The 27,200-nt window shown below is 34.8% G+C and overlaps 1 protein-coding gene across 1 annotated transcript in view; it reads right to left on the bottom strand.

The window, feature by feature from the left end:
• SRBD1 (S1 RNA binding domain 1) overlaps positions 1–27,200 on the bottom strand; it is a 178,967-nt gene that overhangs the window by 46,165 nt on the left and 105,602 nt on the right. Inside the window, 1 exon segment of the mRNA XM_006185764.3 lies at positions 26,233–26,315. Coding sequence (XP_006185826.2) covers positions 26,233–26,315 — 83 coding nt within the window.

Below are 27,200 nucleotides of genomic sequence, written 5' to 3' on the forward strand. Positions count from 1 at the left end.
CACACAAAAGTTAAAAAAAAAAAAAAGAATCCCCCTAACTTTCAAAGTATTTACCAGAGAACTTTGTCTTTATACACCTATATAGTTATTGTAGTTATTATTGTAGTATATATTGTAATATATATAGTTATGGTTATGCTATGGTCCTTAACATGTTATATAACAGCAACTGAGTATATCAGAATTACATATTTGAAGTCAACATAATTTTATATAAGAAACAAGTATACTATTTTTTAGTACAAAGAATAACATTTATACCAAGTTTCCATGGTATGCACCAGGATTTCCTCTCTGTATCTTAACATATAATTACAATGTACAATTATAAACTAAAAATGAATTAACTTGGTTTACTGTTTAATACAAGTATCAAGAATAATACTAAAAACCCTTTCTCCTTTTGTTTGTGACATGCTTAAACAAGAATGGCAACTGTTACTGTAGAATCCTCTCCTCAATAATGTAGGCAGCACAGTTAAACATCTGTAGCGACACTGAAGTATAATAATTTTGCATACAACTTAACTATTAAGAGCACAGACTTTGGATCCAAGTAGGCTTAGCTTCACACCTTGGCTCTACTACTAACAGATTCTTAATCTCTTCAAGCTTCAGTTATCTTATCAGTAAGACGGGGGGAAAACAGCACCTAGCCTTATAGAACAGTAAATATTAGATACTGATTAATATAAGTTTTATTATAAGCCTGGCACATAATTAGGGCGCAACACATGCTAACTCTTATGATCAACATCATCACCACTACCACCGTCATCATCTGTTGGGTAAGCAAAACCTAAAACAAAAGCCAAAAACTGGAGTGGACCATTCTACTATTGACAGGCGTATTCAGCGTTAGGCATGGAGCTGTACAAAGAAAACACCTGCATCTCAGAGGCCAAGGAGGTTACAGAAATGTGTGAGTCAGGCCAGGAATGAGAGAGAGATGGGTAGGGGCTAGTGTATACTGGAGAGGCTTGTGCCCTTGCCTAAAGGCATCCACACTTAAATTATTTAAAAATTCCAGCACTTGCCAAGCAAAAGTCTCTGCTGGCGGAATATGGCCTGTAGGTGTCTGTTTTTCCCTCCTGAACCAGGACCATTATTCAAGTTTTCAGGCTGCCCTGAAAGAAATTAGAAAACAAGGTTCCTAGATTCTAATTTGTCACTGCTATTTTCTTCTAAGTTTCTCATTTAATAAATCTATCATTCTCCTAAAGGATAAAAGTTACACATTTTAATTATAGCAAACTAGGGAAGTGCACAGGTATATAAAGAAGAAGACAATATACATAACCTTATCATTCAGAGGCAACTCAACTTTTAGGGATTTTTCCTTCAATTTATCCTAGGCATATTTTTCTTCTGTAGTACAAGTATGAATCCAGCTTTTTGACTGAGTATTTGAACATTTTATTTACGATTATTTGGAAATTAAACATTAAATGATTATAGATTATTCAATTATATGGACACACTTTAGTTAATCCAGCCTTTTCTTTTACACTGAACAAAAATTTTCTTTTGCCTTCTCAGTTTTCAATTATTATAGATAACACTGTAAGATTACGTTTATGCATAAAATTTAAAAATGAACTTGCTTCCTTGGACACAATCCTCAAAAAAAGAATTGGTCAAAACAAAAAATAACATTTTAAGATGCTCTATATATAGTGTCAATCTGCACACTGAAATAGTTACAAAGGTTGATGTTCCCCCAGAAGAACAGAGGAATGCAGTTTTGGCTACCTGTTCACCAACTATGGGTCTATGGGTATTCTTAACACTTATGTCAAATGAAGATTCCAGAATTGTTCCTTTCACATCATCAAAACAGGGAAAATGAACTTCTACTCTTATTTAAAAAGTTATTCTGAAATTAAAGCCACTATGACTTCAAAGATATTATTTTTACTGATAATGGGCTATAACATATTGACCCTCTTAAAGCCTCTCTATTAATAAAACTGAATATGTATGATTTCATTTCAGTTATCTAAGTTATGGAGAGCAAAACTAGGATGAGATTTGAAATTCAGGGATAATATCAAAATTATCATTCTAGCCAATATTTTCAACCAATATCAACCGTGAATTTCTCTGTTTCAGAACTGTAAGAATAAAAATTAAAACACTGTGTCTCATAACATTCTCAGAGGGCATACGGTCCAGCACTAGCTCACATACTGGTGTATATGCTACAGAATGTAAAGTCTTTCTACCCAAAATTAAAGCAGCAGCAACTTGCCAGCTACAGTTAATATAAACTGTATAATCATCCTGAGTCAGCTATTTAAATTAAAGGTGCAGAGGTGTGAGCTGGGTATGAGTGGAGACAGCGAAGATCAGGCAGGGCTTCATAAAGGTGACCAGGATCCATAGTGACTGTCTCAGCTCTCTGTCTTAAGACAGGTGAAGCCAGGTATCACATATAGATGTTCAGGGTTAATAGCTTCACACAGCACAACAGGTAGTGCCCACAAATCCAGAACCGAAACCAGCGTTCTACATTTCCCAACAGATAGCTTGGGACCATAAAAACCCACAGGCCAAGGATACTAAATTTTCTTATTCATCTCATGAACTGTAACATGGAAATCAAATACAAGAACAGCTGGGCATTTGAAAAGCTAAAAATCACTATCATTAGATAATATTAATAAATTGGTACATTTTGAAGCACTAATTATCAGTTAACTATAAAAAGAAGATACTGAATCCAAAGTTCCTTTAGGGTAGGGATCATGTATTTTGTGACTCTTACGGTTTACAGCATATTGCCCTTGAAATTGAAGTGTTAACTAACCAAATAAATAATGTGAACTATATTTGTATAATATCATGTGCAAAGTGTTTTTCAAAATATTATCACATAATAAATGAATCAAAAAGTCCTAATAGCAACATGTTTACAAACATTTTAGGTTCTCGATACTAGAAAAAAACAATTATAATATTTCTAAATTTTTGTGCTCTGTAACATTAATTGCCAAATAACTTCTCAGTCAGCATCATAAAACAAAGCACTGTCCTAGTCCATTAGTTGTTTCAGGGAGGGAACAAGGGAATGACTATATATGTCAATTAAAGCAATTATAGAGCAGAAAGATGTTGGGATGAATATCCATCAAGTTAGTTTCAGAACACATAAGAAGCATCAGAGTTGTGGAGGGAGGAAAAAAGGCAAAAGTGCCCTATCTTGGCTGAGTAGCACTATTAAATTCAGATGCAGGGTTCTATTTAGTTTGGACAGGTCCCAGCCACAGAACAAAGTCAGTCTGTCTTAGTACCATAACTGAATTCTACAAGTTAACAGCTTTTCATGAAAAGCTGCCATTTCAAAATGTCAATCAAATCTGAACATAAGTGGGAACTCCTGCAGAAATAACCAGCTGCAGGTTTGAAAAACATTTTTCACTGAAAGTGGAAACACAAAAGATGTTTGAATGGGATCTCTTTTCATTCCTGTAACAGTAGACGGCCATTTTCACAACATCAAGGACAGAAAACAGAGGACAAAATTGCAAATAATGTCTTGAAAGGGCTATTTGCAGGGGTGATGACTGATTCAAGTTACAAATGACAGAATTATTGGCAAATGGGAACTCATTAATATGAAATAGTTTGTTTCTCATTAACAGATCACAGTCTCAGACTATTTTAATTGCACTTGAATGATTATGCTATACAGAATGAAATGTAGCCTCAAATTCTGACGTTTATTTTCAACTTCTTTACAGAAATTGATGAGGGTATCGTCCGACTTTTGGGGGGAAAAGCCCCACCAATTAGAGTTTATCAACAAATAAAAAAGAAACATTTTACTTTTTAGAACGTCAAAGATAACAAAAAAATACCAGGTGTTAATATTGGACCTTTCTTACAAGAAAAATTCCCTTGTTAGCAATGATACAATAAAGTGAAACTAAATAACAGAGTAGTAAATACGATATACTATGAGAGTGTATATGGAAAGGAGACAGGCCTTACTCAGGGAGATGCACATCAGGAAACAAGACTTTACAGAAGATCTGCCACCAGGCTAGATCTCCTGAGGCACAAGATAGCATAAAGATTAATCAGATTAATCTTCAGTTGTTCCACAACCTGAAGAAAGTGATACAACACAAATACCCTCCATTTTCTTTTTAACATCACACACTTCAACAAATCTTTTTTTTTTCCCCACTTGTTGGCAGCTAAGAGGAGAATTTAAGTTCACAGAAATGACTCCTCTCAAGACCAGTGCAGTTGTCTGTCTGCGCAGTACAGATGATACCAATGCAGATCTCTTTTTGTAGAAATGAAAGGTAAAATCAAAACTACCCATAAGGTTCCATTAGAATTCTGGGGGCTCCCACAGTTGACCGATTTTTATTTACTTGTAAGATTAGAGAACATGTTTGAGCCCTGTTTATTTATTGTACCTCATATTATTGTCACTTCAGTGTAAAAACAAAAAAGTAGTATTTAGAAATTAGACTTCCTACCCCAAAGAAATGCTACAAACTGTTCAAACCAAAAAGTGCTTTCATATGGGATTAATTCAGGGACACTAGAATCCATCTTCTTTTCCTTCATAAAAAAGTTCAATTTCTCTCATTTCAGAAATTTGGACTTCCTGTGTTTTGCTGACACAAAAATTAACACACATCTATCCAAAATGCAGATTTAATTTTAGTAGGTATGGTTTAATTAACACACTTACTCTCTAGCCCTAATTGTGATTCTCCAGTTTTACCTTTGTCTACCTGGGAATTTCTCTTGGGCTCATGATCAACAACAGCAAAGCCTCCAAATAAGCATCTAATGACATTTGTATACAAAATTAAGCAGAACTATAATAAATCTCACTAATCGCTCTTAATCTTTCCCAAAGAACCACACTCGTGTTCAGCTATATACTAACCACATTCTCCATTTTAAGAGAACATACACACTCTTTATCCTAATTTGAGTAAATGAATTCAGTTTTAATATGTTTCCAAATGTGCAATAGTTAAGCCTTGGCAAAATAGTGTGCCTTTTGTCTTACTTTTAAAACTTTTCACTTAGTACTGTAACCTTCATAGGTCTTCCAAAGAGAACATCCAATATTTAGTTCCGAATGCTTTTAATTCTTGCATTCACACAGCTGTATGAACTCGTAGTGCTTGTTAAAAAAAAAAAACTGTTGGGCGGGGGGGTGGGCATGAGCTGGTTACCAGTTATCACCCAAAGATAACAGTTACTTTTATTGGGGTATTACAAATGCAAATGGTTAATGTGGTATAAACTGTATACTAGATTTTAGTTAGAATGACTAAAGCTATCACACAAGGCATTCATCTGCGCTCCCTGTTTATGGGAATGAAATATGTAGTCATTTGAAGTCCACAATATGTATACTGTGTTTGTAATAACTGCAGATTTTACAAGCACATTATTCTTTCCATTAGGATTAAAACCTCACCGAATAGCAATTTGTGAAAGAATTCTAGCAGGGCCCTGAGCCCAGAACTCTGACCTCTGATGAGATGCTTGGCAGCAACAAACTCTGGGTCTAGGCAAAACATCTGGTTTGAGTTAGACTTCCTGAAAAAATAGCCCCTGTACTGGGGAAACTGGTATTCACTCAGCTTTGTATATGTACTTTGACTGACTTCAACACTGCTATAGGGAAAAAAAAAAAAAAAGAGAGAGAGAGAGAGAGAGAGAGAAAAAAGAAAAGAATCTACTAGAATGCTTGTCAATCACAACAGACTCCTTGGTGGCCTCTCTAGAATTAAGCTCTCTTATTAGCTAGTACAGTCTTTCTTTCCATATTCCTTGAGTATTTTCTTTCCACATTATAGCATACAAAATGTACAATTAATTCAAAATAAGTCCAGGTTTGTTATTAGCAAACACAGCAATACATTACTTTTCTTTTAATTACTCCAGAGGAGGAATCGCTGGTTAATTCTGACTTCATTCTGTTTACATTTACAGGGAGAAGGATAAAACAGTAATGTTTTGAGGGTTCCCATAAATTTGGTAAATATCAAAACTCAAAATAATAAAACAGCTTCTAACCAGTGTTCCTTTCTTCTAAAATGATAAACTTAGATATAGTAGCAATGTTTACTGAGAAGAGGTTCTTCAGGTTTTTGCAAATTTAATAAAAGCCACAATTCAAAAAAGATTCTTCTAACATATATACTAGAGGAAAAAAATGCTATGGATTAATACGCAAAAATGAAACAACAATTTGGAGATAGGGCATTACTTAAAGGTTCTCCTGCCGATTTTTTATATTCTGATGAGCAAGTTTAGTAAGACAAATCCATCCAGTGCAATTAACAGTCATTTAAACTCGTCAGAAGAGGGCCATTAAATTGTTTCACATACTTATACAGACACATTGCCTTGTGAAGAAGGGTTCTTTGATATCAAGCTGAAAATGGCCCAAAACTATGAATGGTGCTACAAAAGAAAAGGGTGGTATCTGGGTGAGCCATTTTTAATAGTCAAAGGTTAATGTTAGGACCTAACAGAAGCATAAAAACAAGATACCCCAATACAGTACTCCCTACCTTGACTGTGATGTGATTTGAGTTTCCAGTAAAAGCAAAAATATAACCCAATTTATCCCACTGACAATGTGTAAGATTAAGGTCTTGTGGGATAATAATTTGGACATGATTTCAACTTTGATGGATCTACGAGAGTTTTTTCATTCTCAGATGGTGGTAAATTGCCATTTACCTTTCTATATATCCCCTTAATTTAATTATTACCTTTGTGAATAGAAGTGCAAACGAATTTAAATTTAGTCTTTTGAGAGAACAGTGTGAAATAGAATGCAAATTAACAGTTGTATATTTCTTTACGTACAAATTTACTTTTCTGCCCGGCGACATTGCTAAGGACTCTACTGAACAGAAACATGTTATGAAATGTCAATACATCTTTCTTCAGCACATATCTATAGTCTGCAAACCCCACCTTTACCATACTTCAGGGAGCTATTCAGGAATAACTGATTATTTATACCCTGCTCACAGATTAAAAGTAAAATCTTTTTGAGCAAATGCAAACCAGAGTCTGCCCGAACTCCTCAGAACACACATGCACTTGCTTGTCTAGTCACAAATAGCACAGTTTTTAATGTATGTCACAACTATTCTTCAGCAAATCATAAATTCTGTACTATCTGCACATTATACAATTTTAAAAAATTAATATTTCTACCACAAAGTCTTGTCATTTCTATTATGACCAAAATCAACAAAATAACTGTGGAAAATAAACACTTCTACTTCTCCAAACTGTTTTTCGAATCTATAATTTTTATATATTTTAACATAAAATGTTCATTTGTCAGCTTCGAGTAAAATACCAGGTCACTTAAATTCAGCACTTCTCCACATTCTTGCAGTCTCCTTTTGTACACGCACCATACACAGAACCCCTCTAAATTTCTTAGCTTACTAGAAACTGAAATGTTTCTCTAAGTTAGTCTTTTTGCCAGGAGACAAAAGTTACTAAAGTACAATGTGACAAACTTCTCACTTATTAATTCTGTGAATAAAATGTAGATTGATATTAGCAAATTTCTATAAACATACATTTACTTTTCCACTCGAAATGAGGATAAACTAAACCTGTAGTGTTCATTTCAGAAAGGGAAGAGACATTTTTTTAAAACTGTAATAACGATGCAGAAGTATCACACATATTTATTCATAATCATATGGCAGGTACATGGTGGCAGACTTAGGGATAAAGTGCTTAGAATAATTATTGCCTGGGATGCCTACATAAATTATTTTTGAAAGCCTGCTTTCCTTTAAACCTGACTGTGTAACAATCTGTATTTGGGTCAGAGTATAAACATAAATGTACATGACTTGACACTTGTAGTTTTTTCATTTTGCCTGATGAAGATAAAGAAAGTCATTTTCACAATTCTGAAGGCCACTCAGACAGAGAACCCCTCTGAAGCACAGGGAAGGAGACTCCTCTGTGATCCTCCTTATGACAGAAGTATCAAGTAAAACACTTGCTTCCTGATGCAACTTTGGAATATATGTAGTTCATTCCTGAGAGTAGAGATCCAAAACCTGAGTATAACAATGAATAGTAACACAAAGTAACAGTGGTGATTCTGTATTCTGGTAGTACTTTTACACTGGACTTAAACAGCAAATTTTCCTTCCAAAAGGCATAAAGAGCATTTCACTGCTAACCCCCCACATTTTTGAAAGCTATGGCCACAAAGGCACATTTATAAAATAAGCCCCCACTTGTTAAAACTGTAACATTGCCACCATCACTAGAGTTTCACCTTAGTGACTTAAATAAATATAAATAAAGTAATAAACACTATATGTTTTATAGAGTTCTATGAACCAGAAAAAAAAATCACCTTACAAAATAACCTCTTGGCAAATGCAAAAGAAAAGCTAAATTTGGTTTGCCCATATTTTCTGAGTTCTCAGAATATAAGAAGCAGCTAAGGGAAACCTAACTTATTTAACTGAAAGACTTTTGCTTATTTCACTTTCCACATTAGCCCTTCTGGAAAGTAAGGGGGAAAATATTAAACAGGAAAGGATAAAACAAGTAGAGAAGGGCAATCAATGTAATAAAAAATATTTGGGGGTTTAAAACTAGGCATCTTTCATATTCTAGGTTTTAAGATACCTTGATGAAAACATTTTGACTGAGGTTAGATACTGAAAATAAGCTCTATAAGAATCAGACAGGATGGCTTGCTATCCTAGGTGGTCAAAATGGCCAGCAAGTAAGTTAACTCACTTTGCTTTCCCATTAATTAAGCGATGGTAAAACTTTTCATGCTACTGCTGTCAGATGGGTGTCGTGTCAACTGTTTAATTCAGAACTGAGGAATAAAAAATTTAATGGCTACTGTCATATAAACAACTTTAAAAATGCTGTTTCAGACATTAGTATACTAATGGAGATTTTGTGAAGTTTGAATGTAATTTTCAAGTCATCGCCTGGATAATAGCAATAACAACAACACTTATTTTAAATAACTCCAAAATTATACACAGTTGAGTAAATTTTAATTTGTTTTCATTTAAGGTCTTCTAAAGTTGAGGCCAGCATGCTGAAGAAAAATATTAAACTATCTATAACCCTGTGTCAACATATGATGCTACTGGGAATGGTAAGTGAATTAATTTTCCAAGGAAAATTAATTACTTATGACTTACAGTTGTAAAAGCAAACAACGTAACTCTGGATTAGGGCACATTTAATTTCTGTTTGTAGTAATGATTAAATTAATTTCATATAATTCATGGTATGTAATGGAAAGCAGAACAAAAATGAAATTCTAGACAATGACTGACACAGGAAAATGTATATATCTATGAAGCTTATCCAAAAATAAAGGTCATGGATATTAATCACTGGATAATAAAACAGTATTTTTAATAGTTCTATAGTAATGGATTTTTAGCATAGTTTTTGAGAAAGCTTCACCAAATAAAAGTCCAACAGAGAAACAAAATAAAAAACTGTATAACAGCATCCTGTAACATCTCCTGAATCTTTCCCTTCCCCTGATAAAAGGGAGCTGGAATAAGGATTTGCACATCTTTTATTTATAATAATAATTTTTGACCACATAGATTTGGGGCAGCTAAAATTAAATATACCATTAAATGATCTGGGGATAAAGTTCTTAAACTTACAACTGAATTCTCTTCCCCTGACACCCAGACAGTAAAGTGCTTTTAAAATGGATCATCTGTGATTCATTTGACTGAATTATGCACCTGAGTACTACTAAGACAACAGATCTGGGCTAATAGGGCCCTAAGAATACATGTACAGCTGCACATATAAAAATCTTCATCTTTATACTCTATCACTTCCTACCTGTTCCAGTTAAGTCAGATATAACCTTTTAATTTTGGACTCCAACTTCGTGGTATATACAGCTCATGTGTTAAAGATAAAGAATTAAGTCTTGCCCTGATACTAATTATAATTAAATAGTTTAAAGTAGCTATTAAAGAATGAAATGTCATTCTCATGGCACATTTTCTAAAAACACATAAAAACACACGAAATCAGAACATTTCATATTCTGGTAATGATCCTAAGTACTGACTACCTGCCACATGGTAAAATCACTGTTAGTCACATTCCCACTGACATTTGGGATCAGTTGGCTATGAGAGAGCAAGCACTGTGACACATTCTTTTAAAGCAAACTATTTCCATGATTTATGCTTTTAGAAAACAGTATAATGGACTTCTGATGAAGAATATAGTATGAACACATGCAAACAATAGAAATAAAAACTATATATTTGCAAAATATACTTCTGTCCTCACAATTTTACCTTTTACAAATTTTAAACTAAAGCATTCTCTATCACAAAAAAGCATTATTCCCGTATTACTTTATCCTTTAAAATATATATTTAGAGAAAAATTATGTGATGCCTTTGAGATCAAAGAGAAGACATTACTAAAAAATATTCTAAACTCCATTTAAATCTTAAACACATCAAAGGAAGAAGAAATTATGACATTATTTTGGAGTTTATGAAAATAAAAATTCATGGTACTGTAGACTTTAAAGGGAATTTTTTTTTTTTTGAAGTAACTGCACTGCAAAAAGATTCGTTAAGGAGAGAAACTTTTCCATTCCTAGAGAAGCTGCGATTTAAGTGTGATTAGAAAATGTTTTTGCTGTATTTTGAAGAGTAAAACTAAATGAAGCAATAGAAACATCACCTTTCTGGCTTGTTTTCCTAAAACACAGGGTTATTCTTATTTCAAAATGGACCTTGCTCAGCATAATACAGATTGAAATGGGTCTGTTTATAAAATGTCCTCGATAGGTTCTCTTTAGGGTAGGAGGCACATTTAGGCTTTATTTTTTTCAGCTAGTAAAGCTACACAGGAGGCTGAAACATCACCTTGGACTCTCAGAGAACTTAACTTTCCTTTCCTTCTTGGCTTTGACACCAGAACAGGGTATTAAGAAGACAGAAAAAGAAAGAACAAAAGAATAAAACCATGTCCTTATGGAGCAGAAGAAAATCTATTCTGCTGCCCATATCAGTGCTGCCTAACTACATTCATGAAAAGAGAAGAAAGAGAAAGAAAAGGAAGGAAGAAAAGGGATGCAGAAAGAGTAAGGAAGGGAAAGAAGGAAAGGAGGGGAAATGAAGGGAGGGAAGGAGAAAAAGAGAGAGGGAGTGAATGAGGAAGGGAGAGAGAAAGGAAGAAGGGAAGTAGGGAAGAAAGAAGGAAGGAAGGACCCTTTTCTGACTGGCAATAGAGTCTACAAGACAGAGGAGTTACACTGAAACTCCCTCGTTAGAAAACAAACACCCTCTACATTCCCTTAAGGCTGAAATGAATTTCAGAAATCTCTTCAGGCATCTTTCTTTTATTACAACCCACATTCATATTTCAGTAGAATCACTACAGGGGAATCACTAATTTTTTATCTAAACTATGACGTTTTGGCAAATGCTATATAACCAACTATAAATCTACAACAAGCCTCAAATACTAAAGACTTGGTAATTATATGATGAGAAACAGCTTGATTATGGGAGAGGGAAGGCAGGCTGTCAACAAACAAACAGCTGTTTCTTATTGACAACCCATAACCAGATCGTGCATCCCAACAAACTGAGTTTGTTTCTGCTGTTGCTGTTGTGTTTGTTTTTGACTACTCTACCCTCTTCCCCTCCCACCTCCAAAATACTGAGTCAATTTAAACATTACATGTGAACCACAACAGAAGAATCAGATACGCAAGGATAACAAGTAAAGCACTACAGATTTACAAAACATTCTGTAGGTAATAACTAACAGAAGTTTAAAGTGTACTTTCCAATTCAACTTCAAATGCCTATCTTTCCCTGTGCAACACGTCCTGTCATTACTATTTATATGAGGCAGCTCAGGCAATGGGCCTGTTTCCTCATTCCTGGATTATGACCACAGCAATGCCGCCACTCTGATCCTTTGTTCTGGAAGCCTTCCTCACAGATTCTTCCACCCTCCCTTTTAGCAGAAGGCAATGAACATGCTTGTACATGCCAGTGTGAACTAAATGACCTCTATGGTCCCTTGTAACTTGAAATTAAATGACTCTAGGAATACTTGAGAAGCTTAGCATATGAATAAATAATAGGAATAAACAGAACCTTAATATAAAAGGTTTTTTTTAAAAACCCACCCACATAAACGGAATCTGTTTATGTGACAATCCCATCATATGAAGCAAAATCACTTCTACCTTTGCACCTCCAGGCATTTTCATGTATGTGTGTATAAAATTTCCTTTTAATAGTCTTTCGGAAACCATTTAGACAAACTTATTTTATTTTCCAACAGGGCATGAAGAAGTAAAACTACTTTCCCAAGGTCACAAAGCAAACATAGCTAAACCAAAATAAGACCACAGCTTCCTTTGGTGCCCTGGGGCTTTGTGTTCCACTTCACTGAACCACAGTAAGTGAGGAAAGGACCAGTGAGAACATTTATGCAATCTCAGTTTAAGGCAGGTTCCCTTTAGACACACTCTGACTTATGACTACCCAACTGCAAGGAGGGGCATATGTCAATGAGCATAGTTACCTACCCCAGGTATGACTAACCAAGTATTTTAATCTAGAATCCAAATTTCCTTTGCAAACTTAATGATAAACCCAGAATTCCTCTACAAGAAGATATCTCTTGTCTCACTCTCAACTATAATTCTATTTTATTTAAAACCACACCCGCATCCTAGCAGATTGGGTTGGATGTCTTCTGTGTTCTGCTGTCATCACTGGGTCTATGTTCAGTTACTACTACTCTGGCAGCATGCCCGTAAATTTGCTTTTTGAAAAACTCATAGAGTTGCTTAAATTCATCCACACATATCTGGGTAGGTTTCAAATCATAAACAGGGGTAGAATCACTTTTTTTAAAAAGTCTGGTTGTGTTTCACACCATATGAAGACAGGAGCCCTGAGTAAGGGACTAGGGAACAGATGACCTCTTCAAAAAGCAGTTCACAGTAGAGTGGAAGGCAGACAAGGAAGGAGGACACACAGCAGGAGACACTGCTGAAGGAGGCAGAGAAGGGCACATTTGGAATTAAGATTTCCCCATTATCCAGGATTTTAAAAATCACTGTCATGTTCTGCATTGCTTTTCAATGGACGTTTAGGAGGGGAAGGAGTTACAGACTTTTAAAAGACAATCTCCAAGAATAATTTTAAAATCTCAATCTTTTAAAAAGTAACCAAACTGTTATGAAGACAAATCCACTTTGAACAAATTAAATGCTAGTTTACATGATGTCAAACATAATGTCTCTTGGAATGTCCAAAATATGGTTTCATCTACTGGTGAGGATAACTCAAAGTTTGTAAGGCTCAACAAATCATTAACATGAAGTCTTGCCTACATTCCAACTTCTTTTAAAATTAAATTTCTCCCATAGTCTGGATGGTCATTACTAATCACTGTGACTGAATCTGTCTCAAAGTGGACACATTCTCACCAGGACTGACAGCTCATGATGACTGAGTAACAACCTAACCCGGGGTGCCAGTGCTCCCTCCCAGTCCACCCTGTTTACATAAACCACAGGCTTGGACCCCCCTCCTCTACACTATCTTTATACTATACAAATAATGCTTCTCCTGGCCTTTGCAAACTCTCTGGGGAAGCACTATGAGGGAATGACATAATTTTTAGAGCAAATTTAGGGCTCTAAAGAGATATGTGGTGTGTCACTCCAAAGAAGCAGAGATAAAGTATAAAACTGATTAATACAACATTGTAAATCAACTATACTTCAGTCATTAAAAAAAAAAAAGATAGTCATCCTTACTTTCATGGCTCCTTGTAATACTCCAGGTATAAAGTGCTTTAATGAATTCTTATCGATTAAAGGCCTTACTGATTTCCAAATCTTTCTGTCTATAAATGGTTGGTACTTGGCAGATCTGGAAAACAAAGGGATCTTTCAAAAAAATTGCCAGGAAGATGACCTATTTTCCACTCCCTCTCTAGGCAGGTTCACATCACCAGATGATGCTGGATATGGCACAACTCCAGAGAAAACAATCTTTTCTTGGTCTTTCAATGCCTGTTTATGGGTATACACCAGTGCTTTATACCCTGCAAGCTCATTAGATGGATGACTCTTCTTTTGATTTCATCCTGTACCGTGTACTTCTAGGTGGCATGACATCCTCCTCTTCCCTCATAATCAACCCCTACTTCCAAACAAACATTTGTCAGAGACTAATTCACATGAGATTAATTTTCTTTTCCACTATAGTATCTGTTTATGAATGCATCCTATAAAAGAGAAGAAAAACAGGTGCCTCACTTTTCCTTAACTCATATCTGATACCAGATAGTTATCCTCATTGGTGGAGGGCTTAGCAGATTGATTGATTTTATGGAGTCCTCCTCTGAGGTATGTGTGGGCTACCTGGAAACTGCAAACATGTTACCCACTTCCCTAATGCCCTAACACATGGGTCCCCTTCTTCCCCCACCAACCCCTTAACTTGCAGAACTGTTTAGATCATTCACATTCAGTAAATACCCAAAATAAAATCAAGGAAAATTTTTCAAGTTTAAAATTGGACAAAAACATTACAGGAGGGGAAAAAAAAAAAAAGAAGGAACCATTTTGTAGATAAACTTCATGCTCTGGTGTTGAAAGTTAAGGTCCACAAATCAAAAAGCAGTCATTTCTACAGAGCTAGGCTTTTCCACTGCTCTCTCAGTGAATCACGCTGTGGTTAGTTGAAAGTGCTGTTCACATAATAAATTAACCACCTCATTTCCTTCATCACCAAAATATACATAGCACCCCCATACAGATTTGTTTTAATAAAAGTAATAAAGCAAGCCCAGAGGTTATGGCTGTTATGACATAATCACACCTCTGAGATTTAAAAACACTCACGTGCACATCATGCCTCAAAAAGTCTTTGAGAGCCCCACCTCCAACAAAACCTAACTGCACTTACACTCTCTGGCCCCATTTATTCCAAATAAATAATGAAACAAAAGCCTCGTATATGTCAGGAGAAAATTCTCCCTTTCAATTATACATTTCAAAATAAAATACATCTTTTTTTAATAATACTGGACAATAAACAGCTTGGGTAGCCTGATCTAGATTATTAAAGAAAATATATCACCAGAGTTTAACAGTGCACAAAGAAGGCAGCCAACTAGCCTATCTCACCCCAAACAAAAGGTATCTTCTAAAGTGAGTTGTTCAAAAAGAAACAACACACGTTTCTGCAAAATTGAGAAACAATCTTCATTCTACACAAATCCAGGCAAATGAATTTTTCTTACCTGTAATGATATTTTAAATTATTGAGAATAACCCATTAAAAAACTTCTCAATCTAATTTTTCCTCAATACAGGGTTTTCCCCTTAGAATTCCTTCCCATGATCACCAGAAAGAAAGCCATTGTAACCCAACTGTCCGTAGCATAAGAGATTTGGTGGAGAAATGTGCCATCAGTGAACTCATATCATACTCATACTCAAACTGGCAAGGCCAGTTTTCCTGTCTCTGTACCAAGTTATAAGCATTTTGCAGGCAGTTCATTTCTGACCTAAATTCTATTAAACTCACAGTCCTTTCTACAGGATCATGCATTTAATGCATATTGTCGCTATGATAATAATGATGCCTTCCCCTTGAATTTAAAATAGAACATAAACTTACTAGTAATTACATTTACCTGTGGTATTTTTCAAGCTCATGCTCAACACGCACCCACAATATACATATGTAGAGGAATGAGTTGATCAACATTTCTAGACAGTATCAGATATTCAGAACAGTTTTTAAATGCTCAGAAGTGCCCCCCCCAAATTTACACATTTTATTTCTCTTTCTAGTTGCTATAATTGTCTAGCACCATCTTATATTTGAGTTTTCAACACTTCTTTCTAATATGAACATTATTATATTACACAGACAGTAGTTTTTTGTACTGTTTGTACTGAATAAAGAATTACATCCCAGATTCTCTCTTTAGTATGCCAAACAATTATCCACACATAATTATAGACAGCTATTCAGCAAAACAGAAAGTAATATCTATATGAATGCCAGAGTTAAACATTTTTGCAATAATTGTATTCCACTATTTTTAGTCTATAGACTACCCATCCACATAAAACCAATATTAGAACTAACCAGTATACTAAAAAGCTCTTTAGGGCTGTGCGGCAAACAAAGATAAAATTTTTAAGAATTTCCATAAACTTACACTTTAACAGATAACTTCACTTTAAAGGAAAGATTCTATCCAATGAATTCCATGGTAACAAAGATTTTTTCTTTGATAAAGATATTACACTATATTAATCATAGATCCTTAGAAATACTGATTTAGTCACAATCAAAGAACATTCCTATATAAGTGCTCCTTCTGACCTGTCCAGTGAGAATTATTTCCAGAGGATAAGATACGTGTTGTCGAAGGGGAGAAAGGAATGAAGAGATATGTGCTATAAAGAACTCTATTCTTTCATCAGTTGTAATCCTTCTTTACTTTCCGCAGTCATTCTCACTCCAACCACATGCTATACTAATGCTCTCTGCTCCTAAATTCTCAAACGCTTTTTCCAAAAAGAGATTCATTAAAAAAAAAAAAAAAAAAAAAAAAATACTAATAACCAACATTTCAGGTTTACTCAACAAAAATTTTAAGAGGCTATAAACTTTTATAGTGTGTTCACAACAGAGTTAAAAAATACAATAAATAAGCAACTATACTGATAATCTACCATTCATTCATTCACTCATTTCAGCAAATACTTGTTGAATATCTATTGCAGGCCAGGCCTGGGAGCTGTGGATAGAGGTGGAAACACCTTGCCTTCATGTGACAATTTACATTCCATTAGGCGAGAGACAGTAAACAGAATATTCTGATTTCAGAAATTTTAAAACTAGCAGTTTTTTTTTTTTTCCGGGGGTCGGGGCAGTGAGGAGTGTGAAATGTAAGGCTCCTACTTCATAGACAAAATAAAAATCTCCAGGTGTGGGGAGTAGAGGGGCGACCCCTCCCAGTCCTGCTCTCTTCTACTTCTTCCCAGCCCCACCCCCAACCCCCAGGAGCTTCCCTCTTCTGAAGGCTTCCATCTGCTTCCTTAGGTTACTTCTTAGGTGAGCTGTGGGTGTCATCTCCTCAGGCATCTAGCTTCCTCTCTCTCCAGCATCTTCAACGTCTCCCTTCTTCCTAGCAACATTTAAACACGTTTAAATCCTGACTTCCTTTAAAAATTCTCTTCTTTAAAGATCTGTATACACTTCTGCCTCTACTAGTCCAATGAAATTATTCTTGTATAGTCCCTGTCAACATTTAAAAAAATTAAACATGAAAGATACATTTTCAATTCTTATCCTATCTTTATTTTTTTTTTCAGTGTTTACAATATTGATTTTTGCTTCTCCAGCTCTCGTCTCCTTTAGATAATGGCATGTTCTGACTTTCCTTCTACATTACAAATACTGTGATGTACATTCAAAATACCTGGAAATCTTGCTAAAATCAGATTCTCATCCCACAGGTCTAGGGTAGGGCAGAAGAGGCTTTCAGTAGGGTCTCCTGCTACTCAAAGTGTAATCCTCAGACCAACAGCATTGGTATCACCTGGGAGTTTTATTAGAAAAGCAGAATCTCAAGCCCCACCTTAGACCAAGTGAATCAGAACCTGCATTTTAACAAGACCTCAAAAAGTTTTATATGTACATTCAAGCTTGAGAAGCATTAGAGACCAGTGGTTGTCAAACCTTAGCCATTAAAACACAGATTACAATGCCTCATCTATAGAATTTGCGATCCTATGGGTCTAGGAAGGGGATGCAAGAATTTGCATTTCTAACAAGTTCTCAGATGATGTTGATGTTGCTGGTCCAGGGACTGTACTTTCAGAAATCACTGGGGCACAGCCCTGCCTGTACATTAGAATCACCTGTGAAATTTTTTAAATGTTTGTTGACATCTAGGGCCCACCCCAGGCCAATTAAACTACATTCTCTGGGGATGTGGCCTAGGCTAGGATTTTTAAAAGCTCCCCTGTTTAATCTTAAGGTTTCTAATTTAGGTAATTTAGAAGTGTGTTGGAGGGATAGTGGTGAAAAGAAAATAGTATAGGATGAATGCTAGTCATATTGTGGTAACATTATTGTAACACATTATTCTATAATTCCTTAAACATCTGTTCTAACCAACTCTGCCCTGTAAATAAGCACTGAAAGTTGTAATAGTCTACAGGTTCTTCCTAGGCCATGTCTCTGAAATGACCATTTCAAATAGTGGAGCAAAACAAATATTATTTAATTCTTAAGATTCACAGAAGAAAAATCCAATATTTGTGTAATGAAAAAAGAATTTAAGGTTAGTGTTAAAACTTTGCATTAAAGAGTATTTGATTTGGTGCAAAGTTAGGGTCTCAAAAGATGAAGATTTAAAATAATATTATGAAGAGAAATGTAACCTAATATTAAATGTATTGTTTCATTTTCACTGAAAAATGAAAATAGCTTTATTCTTTCTGATTATATAAATCCTCAATGTAAAATACATAAACACACAAACACATACATAAGGAAGAAATTAAAACCAACTGAGAGCCAAGGTTTCTGAGATAAAACACCTTGATCATTTGACCAAGCTTTCCTGTATCTTTTTATAAAGTTTAACTTGTTTAACAAAAAGTTATAGACTATAACATAGGAGATAGCATGTACCCACCAAACAACTTAAGAAATACAAAATAATGTACCCTCCCAGTTCCCATCCTCCTCCCATCTCATGCTCCAACCAAAGTAGCCACTATCTTAAATTCCAGTACTTATTTCTATATCCTTACTATATATATAATATGTATTCATAAATAGTATGCAGTATTATTTTTCATATTTTAAAATTCTACTACCAATCATAAAATACATATTCTGCAACTTGCTTTCTCTCTTAATATTATAGCTTATGAGGCTTATCCATATTAATACAGGTATCTCTATGGGGTCAACTTCACTCCTATATAATGTTCCACCATCTGAGTATACTACAGTTTATTTTCCTGTTTTCCAGATGATGGACATACTGTTTCCAAATTTTTACTTCTATAAATACAGCTTCAGTGAATTTCTTACACATCTTCCTGTGCACATGTGTGATATTTTTTCAAGGCTATGTATATCTAGCAATAAAATTGTTAAGTTGAAGAGAATCCCCATCTCCCACTTTACTACTTTCCAACTGCTCTCCAAAGAGGTTGTACCAGTTTTTACTTCTACAAGTAATGTATAAGATTTTCAATGTTGCACATGTTTGCTAACATCTAAATTGTCAGACTAAATTTTGACAACCTGAAAGGTTTTCCATTCTGGCTTTAGTTTGCATTTCCCCAATTACTAGTCAGAGTGATAATTTTTTCATACCTTTATTGTTTTTTTTATGTCTCCTCTTCTGTCAATTGCTTGTTCATATCCCCTGCCTATTTTTCTCTTAATTTGTAGGAGACCTTACATAGATCCTTTATAGGCTGTATGTGATGCAAATAACTTCTCCTTGTCTGTGGATTTTCTATGTATTATTCAGAGATGTTTTAGATTCTAATGCAGTAGAACTTAATAATCTTTTCCTTTATGGTAGTACCTTTAATGTTACCAATTTTTTTCAATCATACACGATAATCCTAGTTTTAAACACCATGAAAATACCTTAAAGTTTTAGAAATCCTAACAGTGACTTTTGTGCTGGTGTATGAAAACCAGAAGGTGAACTTAAGTAGAAACTGAAATTGATCTAGTTTCATTGTCCAAGGTCAATGTCATACAAAGAGTAAGCAAACAAAAGATATAGGAAATTAGGTATTTCATTGTTAATAATTTAAGGTATTGTTGGTAAAAGGTTTTTCAAATCACACTAAAATTTCACATTTCTTTTAAAGATAAGTAATGGTGTTCTACCAGGGTATGTGTATATGTACATGGCTTATTACACTGTCAGTGATTTCTAAGAACCTGAGAAAACTAAAGTCAATATACTTCAACATAAGAAGCAAAATTCATCCAGCAGTGAAAAAAAACAAAAACAAAAACAAAAAAAAAAACCCAGAACAGAAATTTTAAAATTCTAAATTAAGGAATAATTAGCAAATTCTAATACATGAGTTCATACTCCCAGTCAAGGACAATTACTTGTTTTTGTTCAATTATAGAAACAGCTCAGTTATGGTCAATAGTAAATGAAATTCCTGAATTGCAAGGCTAAGTTTGAATTTCATTCATAACACCTAGTAAATCAGAGATTGAAGTACAGCCCATATCCTGGGAATTAAGAGTTAAGGGACAAGATTGCAAAAACATTTTGGCAAGGAATTCATCTATGTGAATAATGCCACTATTTTTAAAATAATTTCCTCCATGTCTCTTTCACCTTTGTGTTTTATCTATTTCAAAATAATGCTTTAGTACAGGGGGCAAAATCCAGGTAGAAGTCATCTAAGTGAAAATCCATGGGGCAGACTCTTTTCTATATCCCACTCCACAGTAACATAACTAAGGGATCAAAATGTTTTAAAAGATTTGGAAAAACTAATATAGAACAAATGAGGAACCTTATTACCTTTTACAAACCTACATTAAAATATTTCATAATCTCTACAATATTAACCATAAAATAGTCTTTAACAGAGTAATATTACCACTGAAGAGTTGGGTTTTTTGTTTTGTTTTGTTTTTAATCCAGAACTGATCCCACAGAGGGGGCGTGGAAATAAAATACAAATTCCCACTTCTGAAGTTTTACCATGAAAAATTTCATCTGGGAAGATGATTCTCCTTTTACAGTGACTCCTCATTATCCATAATAATGAGGAATAAAGATGGCCTGGATATAGAAAATCCACTAAGGGTTCCAGAAACTCATTTTGGAAAACCACTTCACTGTCTAATATCATCAAATGATCTAACAGAGAGGTACAAAGGAGGAAAGGGGATTGTTCTGTCTTTCCTACTTTCCCGCGCAGGCTCATTAACAAACAGAGGTGCTAATGAGCATGAATGTATCTAAAACATAGTCCAAAGATGAAATAAATAGCAAGTAAATCCAACTTACTCAAGTTGTGTTCTCAGGATATGACAAGGCCAAGCTAAACCACCATTCCCCATGTCCCACAGAACTCAGCAGAGCCAACCCTGCATTATCCTGCTCTCACTCTGGAGTGTTTTCTTGGGAGTAACACCAAGCCACTTTCCAGCAAAGTCTTGAGGGGTCAGTTAGGGATATGTTGTCATTCGACCACACTGGCTGCCTCTCTCTCCAGAAATAATGACAGGCATGTGTTTTTAAAATCAGCTCTCCCCATTTTCTAAGACAAGGTTTGGAGTACTGCCTTTAGCATTTTAGCTGTTATTAAAACAAAAGTATTTTAGATTCTATTGAAATAATATTATAGCTACTATTATTTCATCTAACTAATATTCTTTCTTTGAACAGTATTCATTTTAAAAATCAGCAATGTTTGTCCAGCTATTCATAATTTAAATTAGCATAAATATAAGTATTAAATATATACTAAAAGCATTAAAGGTCCCAGCTAAAAAGAAAGCCAGTCCCACTCTAGTTGTACTGAAAGTCAATTATATCAAAGCTTAAAATTAAGTGGCCCATTGGCTGGGAAATAGAAAAGGATATTTATTTCACAACAAATTTTCCTAATATATAATCACTAGAGAAAGTTTGAAAAAGAAGTAGAAGAGAAGAAGATAAAAATCCCTACATCACACCAAAGATATAAATATCAGTCTCCAGCCAGGTATTTTTTTCTTCAGTGTAAATGCGTATCTCTAGTTTTAAAACACAAACTGGTTTTTATTCTGTATCAACAACTTTACTGCAGTTCAAGTGAATCTTAGAAGTAGTTCTTCTCATTGGCTTAGAAGAGACTCATAAGCAGTTTTACCAGGTCAAAGGGATGCTTTTTTTTAAAAGTGCATCTTGATAGGTATTAACTATTTGCTAGAAATAACATTATGCTAAAGGAAAGAAGCCAGTCACCAAAGGACACATATTGTATAATTCCATTTATATGAAATATCCAGAACAGACAAATCTACAGAAACAGAAAATAGGACTAGGGAAGGAGGGAGCACTGGAGAGTGACTGCTAATGGTTTCTTTTTGGAGTGATGAAAATGTTCAAAAATTAGTGGTAAAGCTTCACAACCCTATGAATATACTAGAAATCACTGACTTTGTATACTTTAAGTGGGTGAATTTATGTATGTATGTATGGTATGTGATTATATCTCAATAAAGGTTTTTAAAAAATGTGTTGTTATACTGTGGTCTATTAAAACTTCTCCAAAAAAAAGTAAACCTGTTTCTTGTTTTTAGAAGGTTTTAATAGTGTATATTTTTTGAAATTATGTTGTTAGATAACGGAGAATGCTCAGGGCAATTATACCTTCTTGGGAAACGGTATCTATAATTAATATGAAATACCCTCTTTGACCTTTTTTATGCATTTTGCCTTAAATTCTACTTCATCTCATGTTAACATTGCTGACTTTTTCATACATGTGGAATATTTTTCTCCAAATTTCAAATGTTATGGCTGCTTTTTCCTTACGAGTACCTCTTACATATATAAAGCTTAGCACTGTATTTTATTTTTAAAAGTCTGAGATTCTATTCATAAGGGAATTTAACCCTTTCACCTTTACCTATTACCTATACTTATTCTTGTCACTGTACATTTTATTTATCTATTATACTTTCTTATTTTCTTTTCTCTGCCTTTGGTTGCAATGGTAAACTTTCAATTTTTCACTCATGATTTACACTGAATGTCCTATTTGTGATTATCAGTCATATATTTCAGATTGTCTTTTTCTAAAAAGTTATAGAGTTAATCTCTATCTCTTCTTTCCTGAAAAAGAATCCTACTACTTTGTCACTTCTTTTTATTCGACCATCTTATGTTGAGTTGATCTGATCTAGGTTAATACAAAGATAAACATTATAGTTTAAAAACTGAGACTCAGTGATTCAGATACATTTTACTGGGCATGTGTGCACTTGTAAAGCTCCCCGCTGTTCCCTTACCTTGATACTGTTTCCTTGCCACATGCCTTTCCCTCCTTCGGACCTCCATCCCCTCCACCCCCCTGCTTTAGGCAGGAGTACATCCATAAATATTCTTTTAAAGAAGGTCTGTAACAATCAGAATTGTCTGTAACAATTCTGGATCATTACAGATCCAGAAATGTTTTTATTGTCCTCTCACAATGAATTGCTGGTTTGCCTCAATATAGAATTATGAGTTCAAAATAAAATTTTCCCACAACTTCAAAACTACTGCATTTCTGTCTTCTAGCACTTGTTTTTACCAATAATAGGACTGATGTCAACCTGACTCCTCTGTAGATAAACTATGTTTGCTCTCCGGAAGCTTTTAGTCAGTTCCCTCCTTATTACTAGCATTCTGAAATTTCACAGGAAGGCATCTGAGTGTAGGTCTTTTGTTACTCTTTTATTCAGTATTCATTAGGCCTTTTCAAGAAACTTGTCTATCTTCAGTTTGGAGAAATTTCATCCTATTGTTTCTGTGATTATAACTCCTCCCCTCCTCTCCTGTTATTTATTTGAATCTTCTATTAGATGAATGTTGAAGATCTAGAAGGTGCTCTACATCACGTGATTTTTTTGTTCATCCTTTCCACCTTTTCCAATTTGACTGCATTCTAAAGAGTCTCTTAGCTCCACCTTCCAATTCATTAATTTGCTTTTAGCTGTGTCCACTCTATTTCCCCTGTTTATGTGGTTTTTTTTTTAATTTTAACAATCATATTTTAAAATTCTTAGATTGGTTTAATTTCATTCTATCCCATATTTGTTTCAGAAATCTAATGACCTCTCTTATCTGTGAATGTTAATTTTACTCATTTCAGAGTATGTTGCCTTTTCACTGTTTCACTGCATGTTAATTTTTTTTTTTAATTTGGTGCCTCATTTTTCTATCACAGATTCTCCTCAAACGTTGATTCTTGGTAGCAAGGTCATTTCAGAGTCCCTATTTGTCTGTCTGTGTATGCTGTTTCTGTTTACCATCGTGAGTCTCAAGTGATAATGTGCGAAATGTGGGATATGACACCAGCTGTCATGTATATGTCAGGAGTTGGTCTTGCTAGGAAGAAACTCCTTCGGCTTTCTGACAATCAAAGGCTACCTGAGGGATCTCCCATCCTCTCCAGCCTCTGTGTTATACTCAGTGCTTTAGTTTGGATTCACAGAATATTGAGGGAGAGGGGGTCACCATGGGCCTAGCCACTCTACATATACCTCCTTATCTAATATTCCAGGCCCCCTTGCCACTACCTGAATATGACTCTGGCTTCAGGACACTGTTGATCTACATATTGCTGGGTGTGGCTCCACCAAATTTCATTTTTCTGTGCATGTGACTTCCTCATGCTTAATATCTTTCAATAATTCCTGAAATTTCTATCCACTGATGGGATCCTTTCTTGTTTTCCTAGACTATTATCAATTTACTCATATAAGGGAGTGTTTATATAGGTACAGATATACACACACAGCTTTTCTGTCCTCTTATGGAATTTGGAGTTTTGGATATCCCTCACCAAATCTGCTCTGCTCAGGCATCTTCCATATACCAGGACCCTTGGAGTAAATTCTTCACAACCCCTTTTCCCTCACTTTTCATCAAGTAGTCCCTACAAAATAGGTTTAACTTTCCATTTCTACTGCCATTAACTTTTTCCAAACCACCATCATTTTTCACCTGGAGTCAGAGTTGATGTTTAAAAATACAAATCAGATCACGTCATTCCCCTGCTTAAAACTCTTATATTACTTCTCACTGCTGTTGGAATGAATTCCAAACTTTTTCACATTAAACGCTATCTCTCAGTCCAAATCTGGAAACTAGGTCCCTGCTATTTACTCAAAGGCCTCTTTGATGCCAATAGGTTATTAGCCTCCTGAGTTCTGTAAAAGTTTGACTTTCCCTTTCCTTCATTCCACTACTTTGCTGACGCATTACATAACTTCTTCTTGAATTAATATAGCTATAATTTCTCTTAACTATAAGGCCTATATCATAAAACTGCAACAGGTGTACTCTTTAGATAGCAGGGATTTTATCTGTCTGTAGCTAGATTACACCCTTCAGCAATCACCCCGGCCAAATGAACAAGTTGAACTGAAGGTCTGGACATCTCTTAGTCTAACTTGCTATAAAGCGGGAATATTCCCAGTTATGTCCCAGTATATGTCAGGTTAGTCTAGGCTTTGCCAGTGGGATCCTGGGTAAAAATGCTAACAACTCTAGGACACAGAGTAGTCCTCTTTTTCTACCAAATGAGGAGGCTAGGGTTGTATGATCTCAAAGATCTCTTCCATTTCTAGTGGCCACAGATTCCATGACCTAATATAATATCTCCTTAGAGAAACTACAGTACCTATCACTCAAATCTCATGAAAATTATTCAGAGGGTAATATTCTATTTCAGGCTTAAGAAGAACTTTCATCAAAGAGAAAATAATTCACCTTGAGGTTTCTGGAGATTACTTAAGCTAATATAGATTCATTTTGACAAGATTTAGTGCTGTCCTCAATTGCCCAATGAACACAACCTCAAAAACTGAAAATACAGTAACAACAATGATAAGCACTATTACTATTACACAGTAACAAAAATGAAAGGTTTTAGCTCATACTGGGTACTGACCAAAAACTAACTATAATAATCAAATAAGAATGAAAAACAGGGGGGAAAAAAGTCACCATAGGTACGAAAGGCTTCCTTCTGAAAGATCAGTAAAGACCAATAGTTCAAACTGGTTTACACAAAGAGCCAACATACCCCCCTTTCTCCATAGCCTCTCCATTCTTATAAATAATGTTAAAAGACTCTCCAGATTAAGTTACTAGCCATATCTAATGTTTTAATAGTCTAAACTGATTACAGTCAATTCTAAGTCTTATCAAAATCCTAAACACCAGGAAAAAAAAATTCCCTTCTTCCCAAATAACCTGTGACACCTAACTGCCTTCCCACAAACTGTATAACCTTTGAAAACAGGAACTTATTCCCACTGACACTTAATTACGAAGCCAAGTTTTGAGTACTGCTCTCTGTATTGATGGATTTCATAAATTAAATGATCCACATTGCTTTACCTGATACATTCCAACTCCAATGTGCTTCGGCTCAATTTTCACCAGCTCAGCTAATGGGTCTTGTACACGCCTTGCTATGGAAACTGAAAAAACAGAATCAGAAAACAAGTGTGGCTTAATGTGAAAAGCAGTATCCAGATAATTACTATGTTAGTTCTTCATAACGCAAATAGTTACCCTCTTCATTCCTCCCACCAGAAGACCAAGATTTCACCAAGTTTCAAAGTTCCCTTTTCTTTCACACAAAAACTAAATACAAAATTTCAGGATTAATTATGTCACCAGAACTCTACTAGGCATTCCTGAGCATGAACACATTGGAAGGGTTATATATTTGGAAAAACAAACAAACAAAAACCCCCACTTAGTTGCTATATTTACACAATTACCAGTTTATTCTTTAAATACAGCATAGCAGGGCACCTCACCCTTTAAAGAACAAGTAGACATTTGTTTTACTTTTAAATAATCCTGCATTATTATAAACATGATACACATCTATCTGTATGTCAAATATGCTCATTAGGACTAGATTCTGATCATCATGAGTAAATGACAGAATCATATCTTATTGCAACCAGGGATCAAGTCAGCTGGCTAATGAATACACTTGTATCGCCTTAAATATTAGGTTAGTTTGTAAAGTGATCTGTGTCCCAACTGCTTGTTCCTAACACACACACACACAGTCCTAATTACATCCTTTCCTCAACCATCACATTCTGTATTTAAGAGACTTGAGAGTTAACTTCAAACATTCCTTTATTTGTATCATGATTTTGTCATTTTTTTACCAAATGTTATTAACAAAATCTCATAACTAATTTAGCTCATAAAATAGATTCAGTTAGAGAAAATAAATTTAATATGATCTTAAGGATACTTCTAAAGGCAGCTCTTCTTTTTCCCCAGTAGCACAGTGACACTGAGTGTTTACATCTGAACAGCTTTCATTTTCTAAATCCATG

Source organism: Camelus ferus, chromosome 15 (genome assembly GCF_009834535.1).
Source record: "Camelus ferus isolate YT-003-E chromosome 15, BCGSAC_Cfer_1.0, whole genome shotgun sequence".
NCBI lineage: Eukaryota > Metazoa > Chordata > Mammalia > Artiodactyla > Camelidae > Camelus > Camelus ferus.